Source organism: Chinchilla lanigera, unplaced genomic scaffold (assembly GCF_000276665.1).
Source record: "Chinchilla lanigera isolate Chin_1 unplaced genomic scaffold, ChiLan1.0 scaffold00145, whole genome shotgun sequence".
Taxonomy (NCBI): Eukaryota; Metazoa; Chordata; class Mammalia; order Rodentia; family Chinchillidae; genus Chinchilla; species Chinchilla lanigera.
This window is the reverse complement of record NW_004955546.1, coordinates 2,308,020-2,317,407: the sequence shown is the minus strand read 5'-3', so window position 1 is coordinate 2,317,407 and position 9,388 is coordinate 2,308,020. Positions and strand designations below refer to the sequence as shown.

Sequence of the window (9,388 nt, the reverse complement as noted above, 5' to 3'; positions counted from 1 at the left end):
AGAGAGGCACACACTCTCAGTGGAGAGTCATGGTAACATATGAGAAGCACTCACTGCAACTGAAGGTAAACACAGAATTGGGTAAGAATCTCCTCCAACAAATAGCTGAGGGTGATGTGGTGAGGGACACCGCACACTCTGGAGAGGTGGGCATATGCTGCTTCCTGTATTTCCCCCTGCAACTCTAGTGCTATAGGGATAGTTCTCATGACTGGACTCTCAGGGTTCATAATCTACTGAGGATCACTATATGTTAAAAAGTTGATGCGGCCATAGTGATACACACCCATAATCCCAAGGAGTTGATTCTAGCCAACTTGATATGACGAGGATGATGGGAAATGGCTTCCAATGATGGTAAGTTCTGTCATACAGCTGACTAACCCTTGCTGGCCTTGACAAAACAAAGCGCTATATTATGAGTTGGTATATGAGCACATGCACTTTTGATCCATAGAAATGGGTAGGTAATAAATGTGCTAAGCAGTGACATGTTATGCAGCGAAAGATAATATAGCCTCTGAATTAAGAAAACCCCTGGTAATCATTTGTGGCTTGGGGCAGTCCTTCCTCTTGATTCCATTTCTCCATGTGCAGTCCTAGCATGCCAGCCAGAGAACCATGGGTTGGATCTCTGTCCACACTCATTTTCATTTTGTTTTTTTGGGTTTTTTTCCCTCCACACTCTGGAAAAGTTTCTTGAGCTATCTTTCACATGACACTGTGATCTTAAATATCTGTATTGGTCCCTGCTACCTTCAGTGTGGATTTCAATGGTCTCAGTTTCAATTTTATATTCTTTAAAATTTCCCCTAATCTACTTATCTCCTTATTTATCTGAATTTTTTTCTTTCTGCTTTGTGAACGTGGGCTTCTTTCATATTCGTGAGACATTTTTCTGAACTTCAGAACATAATTCTCAAAGGTATTTGTTATAGTCTGCACCTGAAATGTCCCCCAAAGCCTCACGTATTTGGAAAGTGATTGGATCATGCGGGTGTTAGAAGGCAGAGCTTGGCTGGAGGTGGTAACCGGGGTCATGACCTGGAAGGGTGTGTTCTTACAGTTCATACCTTCTGTCTCTGCTCCCCGGCCACCATGATATGAGCAGCTTTTCTCCTCTGTGCCCCTGAAAACATGAAACAAAATAAACCCCGCCTCCTTTGGATGTTGGATACTGTGTGTGACAAAGACAACACTGTATTAGATCTGGTACTGAACTACCATCCACTTGGTTTCCCTTCTGAGTCAGGCAATAGCTGAGACAAATGAGTCACATGAGTTTTGACTGACCTCACACCGAAAACAGTTTGCCCTCACCATGCTCTCCATGCTTGGACTTTCTAGTTTGGGGTGCTCCTGTCATCGTAGACTACAGTCTACTCTCAAGCAAACAGGAGCCTCTAGAATCTAGAAGTGTGTGTGTATTGGGGGTCAATGTGCAGGACCACATTACAATGGCTATCAGAGCCAGCGGGTAGACTTCTCCTTGTCAGTCGTTGGACAGACAACTACTGGGACAGACACTACATAGTCCCTTTTGAAGGTCATGATGGGATCAAAATCCAGTGGTCTCAGCCTTCCCTTCTCCCATCACTCCATCAGGGGCCTCCTTGTTTTAGATGATTCTTTCTTTTTCTACCAGGATAAGATAGGAACTTGTTTACCTCCCTGTGCCTTGTAAATCAATTAATATGCAAGCTACAGTGAAAATGGATGGAAATGGCATCCAAGTAATTTGACTAAAGCTTTTAAAGTTATATTTGCATCTTTGAAGGCATTTCCTGAACCTCACTTGACTGTGAGTGGCCTGAAGTTTTTACTTTGTTTCCTCAGTACTGAGGATCCTAGCACAGGGTCTCTTGCATACGCGGAAAGCGTTCCATCACTGAGATACAACCCAGCCCTTCAGGTTTGAGCACAAAACTTTTAAGAAAGCTGGATGGTTTCCACTACATTGCCTTTGCTGCCATCTAGTGACAGTTTCAGATAACATAATATAAAATACAAAGGCCCAGAGTCTGTTAAGACACTCTGCCTACATGGCTAGCGGCATCATTGGCTGAATGTTTCCAGCGCAGCAAGGACTTTTAACGCCGGGTTTGCATCAGCGGTCATGCTAAATCCATCAAGAGCACTTACTAACGTGTGTCTGGTCCTGCATGGGGTGAGGCAAGCTGACCTCTGAAAACACTGAGGTCTAAGAATAGAGCCAGCAGAGCAATGATTACAGCATGAAAGCAAAGCCCTTCCTGAAGGATATGTCTGCACTGTGGCCAACGTAGAGACAAATGAGCCTCTTCTGTAAAAATGCCTTGCCATGTAGGCACATATACTTCATAGTTTTGGAGCTGTATCATGGGAATAGTTTATAGAAATATCATTTCTGGACCATGTATAAACCTGTTAAGACATCACCAAGTCCCTCCTAGGACATCTGCATCCCACCACCAGTGCAGGAGTGTGACAGGGTCCCACAGCCTCACAATAGTCAGTTTTACACCTTGGAAGACTTAGCTCTTCTCGTTTTAGTTTTGCTTGTTACTGTTTTAATCAATGTCCAGCCATGAGAAAGAATGGAGCAAGTATTTTAATAGAGGAAACTGAATACAGGTAATGAACTAAACCAGAGCTGGTGGCCCACATGGTCAGAGAGGAAAGAGAAGGAACCAAGAGCCATTCATCTGGTTAGCTCCACTGAACTGTTTACTTTGGAACACACAGTGACTTTGGTTTCCTAACCTAACCCTAATTTTTTTTTTAAATGACTGGATAAAAGGATGTGAAAGCCAAGTGATTTTTAATGACACATCTTAATTACTGGTAGGGTGGGAAATTTTTCAGCAGTTACTAAGTAACTTTGGAGGTTTTCTTTTTTTTTTCTTTTTATTTTTTGGTTTTTCTCCAGTACCGGGAACCGAATTCACGACCTTGCGCTTGCCAGGCAGGCACTTTTTGCCGCTGAGCTAAATCCCCAGCCCCTGGAGGTTTTCTTTAAATAAACACCAGAAAGTTCTTATGAAGACTAATAATACCAACAAGTATGTAGAAGGTGATAGGAAAACCAGAGGAGAGGGGGGAAGCAAGGGAATAAGAAAAAAAAAGCTGTAATATGTACATGTAACCACTCCCCAAGATGACTGTAAACTGTGAATTGCAAACATGTACTAATAATAAAAAAAAATATTGTGGGTATAGAAAACCAGATAGCGAACTTTTTTTTCCTTTTAAAAGTCTTCCAAAACAGTAAAGGACTCAGTGTTTGGCAAACTCCTGAGTTACATTTAAATTTCTGCAGAACACAGGAAGGAACAGCATATATTTCCACGAAACGAGACTGTATTCAGAGGCAGTTCCTTAGAGAGCTACATAAAGAGCATTAAACTACCAAATTAGTGCATTAATTTAAACTGCTGGGATTTCTCTATCTCATGAAATGCCCATTCAAGTAGCATAAGGTTGTAGTGCCACATAGTGGCTACCACAGAAGGCTACAGCAAATGTTACTCATCTATCTGTTCCGTTTTAAGGCTCCAGATAAAATATGCAAAGGTAAATTAGGACTAAATTAAAGTCTGGGGTACTTGGTTTATGATACAGAATATGTTAAATCTATAAAAGATAAACATGTAAACTATGAAACCTAGCTACACAGCAGTCTGATGCAGGATGCTGTGGTTATTACCAAAATAGGCAATACATAAAACTTTAAAGAGTTGTCTTGGTTCGGCCAGAAATTATTCCAGACATAAAGTAAACAAGACAATAATCCCACTGAAAGGCCATAGACATGCTTCTGCTGTAAAGTGACTTGGTGGTGGTGAACAGGGATATCAAAGAGCAAGTCTTTGTAAAAGAGAACCACAACTGCCTCGTACTTGCAAAGTATTTGGGAATTGTTTTACAAAGCCATCTTTTACAGCCCTGCACTCAAGCACAAGGTCAAGAGGCAGGCAAATTTCAAGTCTGAGGAGCTCAAAACAACCAAAACAAGTGATTCTTCTAAAACCTCTGCAGGTCTGTTATCTAAATCACTAACACAATTTTCCAAAAGAAAAATAAAAAGAAGGTAGTACTATGCAAAATATTTTATTTTTATGAACTGTAACTAATACAGCAGGAAATGATTACAAAATATACCAAAAAATCAGAATGTTGGCATTCAATAGAAATGAAAACCTGAGCTGAAGGTTGATCAGAAATGCAAGACACTTGGCACCATCTTGAAGGATGTTAAGAAACATGTTTTCTAGCCTTCTTAAACATTTCTTGTAATACAGAAAAGGTAACTTTTAAAGAAGCTACAATGCACTGACATATTAAGTAACTTTTGCTGTTGACAAACATCTGTCTGAGATAAACAGATTTATCTAAGGCTCAGTCCTGAAGACAGGAAGGTCTCTGAATTGTATATTATTTTAACAAGCAAGCTGAGATTTTGTTGGTTAGATGTGGTTTGTTTATTCATGTAGATCTAAAAGGCTGGCTCAGTTAAGAACACAAGAAAATGCCCAAAGAGGCCATGGGAATGAACACAAGTCAATTTCACCTTCTGGAAAGTAAGTGACAGAGGAATAACATCATGACAAATGACAGTATTGTATGAACAGGAGACTTGTGGACTCTTTACGAACTCTGATGAAGGTCATGGTGAAAAGCAGGGCCATTTTTACTCCTTTAGTAACTGGCAAAAAACGAACAAAAAGGGAGGGTACAGAAGAAAGCTAAAACAGATGGGTTTTGTTGATTAATAAGCTGTGAACTTGAATACATTTTATTAATTCAATCTTGAATCAATCATGAACCAACAGTTAATATACTAAACTTTACAAACTTAAGTGCTCAAAATTTGTTGTAGAACTTCAAAACTAATGAAATTATTTCCTTTTCCCTTTAATCATTCCTTCCACATAAAGTCCTAAAACTGAGTAATCATGGGCATACCTACATTTTCGCTAATGTGCTGTGAAAACATGCTTTTTGTCAAAATGATGCAGGAAAGAATTTCAAATGAGGTCAAGGATCTTATGTTCTCAAAACATGTTTTCAATTCCTTGTGATCCACGTCATACTTAACAAAAGGGAGCAGCTGAACTCCCACAGTTTCAGCCCTCATTAAACCCTCAATGTCTTCACCCCAGGGAAGGCTCTTCTATCTAAGTGCTCTACTATTAAGTGGCCCTAGTTCTAAAAACATATTCTCAGTTCTCCGTGCTCCATATCACATAAAATTAAATGAGGGCAGTTGGACCCATATAGCATCAGCCCAATAATGACATTAAACTCCCAACATCTCCATGCTAGGGAGAGATCCTAGATTAATATCGAAGTGCTCTATTAATAAGGGGCCCCAGTTCTAAAAGCACATTTTCAGTTCTTCTTGCTCTGTCACATAAAAAAGAAATGAGGGCAACTGGACCCATGTAGCATCAGCCCAGTGTCACTAAACCCCCAATGTCTCCATGCTAGGGAAGGATTCAGTATCTAAATCCTCTACTATTAAGCATTCCCAGTTCGAAGAGAGAGCTTTTATCTTTACTTTTTATTTTTTTTAAAAAGGCTCGAAGCAGTGCCCTTTCCTTGGCGGAGACCAGCCGCTGACTTCCTTCCTGCCCCCGCTTTCCAGGAGGTTACTGGATGAGGCTTGGCCCTTATGGTTTTACCCCGGCCTTTCCGAGGCTTCTCTTCCTTGTGCACCTTCACATGCTGCCTCAGATGAGAGCTCTGGCTAAAGCACTTGCCGCACTCACTGCACTGGTAGGGCTTCTCCCCAGTGTGGGTTCTCTCATGCTGAATAAGGTGGGAGCTCTGGCTGAAACACCGGCCACACTCATCACACTGGTAGGGTTTTTCTCCAGTATGGATCCTCTGGTGCTGAATGAGATTTGAACTCTGTTTAAACCTTTCTCCACACTCATCACATTTATAGGGCTTTTCCCCGGTATGGATGCGGCGATGCTGAATGAGATTAGAGCTCTGGAAGAAACTTTTCCCACAATCAGCACATTTATGGGATTTCTTTCCAGTATGGATCTTCTGGTGCTGAAAAAGAGTTGAACTCTGACTGAAACTCTTTTCACATTCAGTGCATTTGTAGGGTTTCTCATCCAAGCTTCTTCTCAGCCTGCTCAAACCAGAGTCGAAGCGAATGGTCATTCCCCATTTCTGTCGCTGACGGACTGTCTTACGCTTGCTCTTGTTCTCAAAAGCTTTTCCTTGGTTTGAGCCCCGAGAAATACTCCCTTTAGGTTTTGCTCGCCTCATGGTGAAAAGCCGAATGTATTCGCCAGAGTGTCTACTGTCTTCTGAGCTAAAGTCTCATGTCCTGAAGCTAGAGAGCTCAGTATTTTCTGTATAGAAGAAAAAAATCATGAATTATAGATGACCCATTATTCATTTTAATACCTGTTCAACTCATCAAAATTAGATAGATACTCAAATTAAACATGTTTAACACAAATGAAAATAAAGTTAATTCTTGGCTAAAATATATGCAAAATAATTCTAGTAATTCTACAGGTTAAATTTAATTGTATCTCACATTTTGATTGAATTTACCATTGAAGTTTTTGTCTATGGGGAAAGACAAAAGTCATGAGGTAAAAAAAAATTTTTAAAGCATTATCACTGGTATAGTGGTACACACCTATAATCCCAGCATTTGGGAAGCTGAGGCAGGAGGATTGCCATGAGTTCACAGCCAGCGTAGGCTACACAGTCAGTTCAAGGCCAGCATGAACTACATCCTGAAACCTTGTCTCAAAAAACAAAAAAAAAGCATTATCAATTGAATATATTATTTTGAAGGACTAAGAGGAAGCAAGAAAAAAAAGGGAAGATATAATTTCACAGTGTTTGTGTAATAGAATATTTTTATGTTTCCAATTTATTCCCACATTAAATTTCTCATTAAATAATGACTATGGAATTGGCTTATCCAAATTTGAAAGACATAAAAAATCATATGCTACATGATCTATTCCTATTTATCCTTACTTGTCTGGCCACAAATAAGTATGTATAGACTTCCACAGTTATATATACTTAGTTCTACATAGCATAAGGTGTTCTCAAAGTATGGCTGATTGTAGTAATGCAGGCCCATTATCCCAGCACTACAGGCAGCTGAGGTAAAGAGCATCATAAATTTAAGCCTAGCTTGGGTAATTTATCAAGAATGTATCAAAATAGAAAAATAAAAAGGGCTGAAGACGTGGCCCAGCGTAAAGGTCCTGGGTTTAATCCCCAGCAATGGGGGAGCAGGGAAACATACTTGTAAATTTTAAGTTACTGTGAATCTAGTCGAAAGTACTGGATGGGAAAAACCTCGGCGAAGTGCTGCATTATTATTACTTTGGATTCTAATGACCTAAGAAAGAAGAGAGAAAATGCCGACTGATCTTTTTTCAGTTAGGGATATGAAACTGAGTGGGAAGAGTGTGATAAGTAAAACATAGAAAAAAGGAGAAAGGTTGAAAGTAATTTTCGTGTAAAAATAGGATGGAATTTTTAAAAATACCCAAGTCTTAAAAACTTACAAATAAATTCGTTTTATTTACTCTTATGGTTGTCTCGAGGCTATTTCAAATTACCCAAACAAACATACAAACAAAAAACCCAAGAACTCCAAATAAGTGGCAGGGTGGGAGAGGGCAGGACTGCCAAATAAAATTAGTGAAACTATTTTCTGGATCTTGCATCAGGTTGTAGACTTTAAAAATAGGAATAATTGCCGTGGGTTTCTCTCCAAATAAGCACACAAAACAAGTAGATGAAAATATACATAATATAATTTTGCCTTTCATTTTGTATAATGGAGACTCCAGGCTTCACAGCGCATAGGACTTTTTCTGAATATTTAACCATTATATTCACTGTAATTATGGTACTGGAAAGAGCAAACTACATATAATATAAAAGTGCAAAGAGCATTTCCCATCCATTAACTCCATGAAATATTTACAGACTACCTGCTACACAGAGGACACTGTGTTATGTACACAGTGTCCAAGAATTACCTATCACGGTAATTACGTACTTTTAAAGCACTTTTTTTAAAAACGCTAAAGCGGTCAGATGCGGCGGGAGACTGCACGCCCAGGCCCGCCCCGGATGCGCGGTGCAGCGCCGTCTCCCAGCCCTGCGCCGCTCGCGCTGCCTCGCCCGCGCCCCACTGTGTGGCCCGCAGGGCAGGCGGTGCCCACCCCGCGGGAGGGCCGGGGGAGGGACGCCGCGGGCCGCTGCACAATGGACCCGGTGTGGCCCGCGCGCAGAATGAGCCCGAGACCCCTCCGGCCCATTTCCTCCGCCTCGGGCCCCAATTCGCCAGAGCCACGCAGGCCTCGCCCCGCCGCCCGCGGCCGGACCCTACCGCTCGGCCTTCCCCCTCCTCCAGAGCCGCGGCCCCAGAGCCCGCGGGAAGGCGCGCCCACTCACCTCTCCCGCCACCGCCCTTGCCGGGCCTGCGCCTCGCCGGAAGTGTGGGCCTTTTGCCGCCACCGCTGCGGCCGCTCTAGGAACGGGGCGGAGCGACCCTCAATAGCCCTAGCTCGCACACTGCAGTGGCCGCCTCACCGGCGGAAGTCCAGGCCGATTGCCTGAGTGACCCTCTAGGGTCTCGGGCTGCCTCGCCGTTCCCGCAGCCCACGCCGCTCTTCTCCCGCGGCCGGACGAGCGGCCGCTCTAGGAACGGGGAGGAGTGCCCTCTATGGTCCCAGCCCCTGGCGCTTCGCTTGTTGCCTTCGCGCCAGCTGCAGTGCCAGCCGCCAGCCTTCGTCTGTCCCTCACTCGAGAGGACCCACCTGGCCTCCGGACGGATTCCAGGTTGCAGATATTAGAAAACCTCAGACCTCCGCATCCAGTCGATTGCCCAGGAGCCCGTCCGCTTGTACAGTGGACACCACAGACACGTGTACCCCAAATAAACTCCGATACCTGCAGACCTGACCTGGGGCGTCCAACCTGTACAATGGACGGCTCACCCACCCCACCCACAAATTCTGTGGGGTCTCCCGTCAGATACAATTGGGATCCAGCCCGACACAATGTCCACTACTCAAGGAGCTAACTCCCTCATGCTTGGATTACTGCTTTGTGTTGTACACTCACCCCGATAATCCTAAAACCCGTCAGATCGTGGCATCCATCAGTTCAGAACCCGTCAGGCTTTCCTGCCTTAGAACAAAGGCCCGTGGCTCACACTGCGCTCTCTGATACGCCCAGCCTGTTGTCACACCGCGTGCTTTGTGTTTGTCCCACTAATGGTTTGTAAGGTGCTTCATTCCTTGCACAGGGCTTTTCCTTGCGTTCTGGCCATCGGTCTTTACCGTAATCTCAGGGAGCAGGGAGCATCACATCTCACCCTAACCCTAACCCTCAGGAGTCCACG

General features: G+C 43.1%; 1 protein-coding gene across 3 annotated transcripts; it reads right to left on the bottom strand.

Moving 5' to 3' along the window:
- Positions 1-4,073: 4,073 nt before the first annotated feature.
- Positions 4,074-8,694, bottom strand: Znf22 (zinc finger protein 22). Of its 3 annotated transcripts, none has more exons than XM_005411786.2 (2): positions 8,437-8,694; positions 4,074-6,350 (listed from the first exon to the last, which is right to left on the bottom strand). In XM_005411786.2, exon 2 carries the CDS (start codon positions 6,262-6,264, stop codon positions 5,536-5,538), a length of 729 nt encoding a protein of 242 aa, XP_005411843.1. In that variant the 5' UTR covers positions 6,265-6,350; positions 8,437-8,694; the 3' UTR covers positions 4,074-5,535. The 3 variants fall into 3 exon arrangements, with proteins under 3 accessions (XP_005411843.1, XP_013363890.1, XP_013363889.1); XM_013508436.1 differs by lacking the exon at positions 8,437-8,694 and adding an exon at positions 8,039-8,126; XM_013508435.1 differs by lacking the exon at positions 8,437-8,694 and adding an exon at positions 6,647-6,688.
- Positions 8,695-9,388: the final 694 nt, after the last annotated feature.

Coding starts and splice junctions, on each gene's coding strand:
- Znf22 (XM_005411786.2), bottom strand. CDS start 6,264: ATGAGGCGAGCAAAACCTAAAGGGAGTATTTCTCGGGGCTCAAACCAA.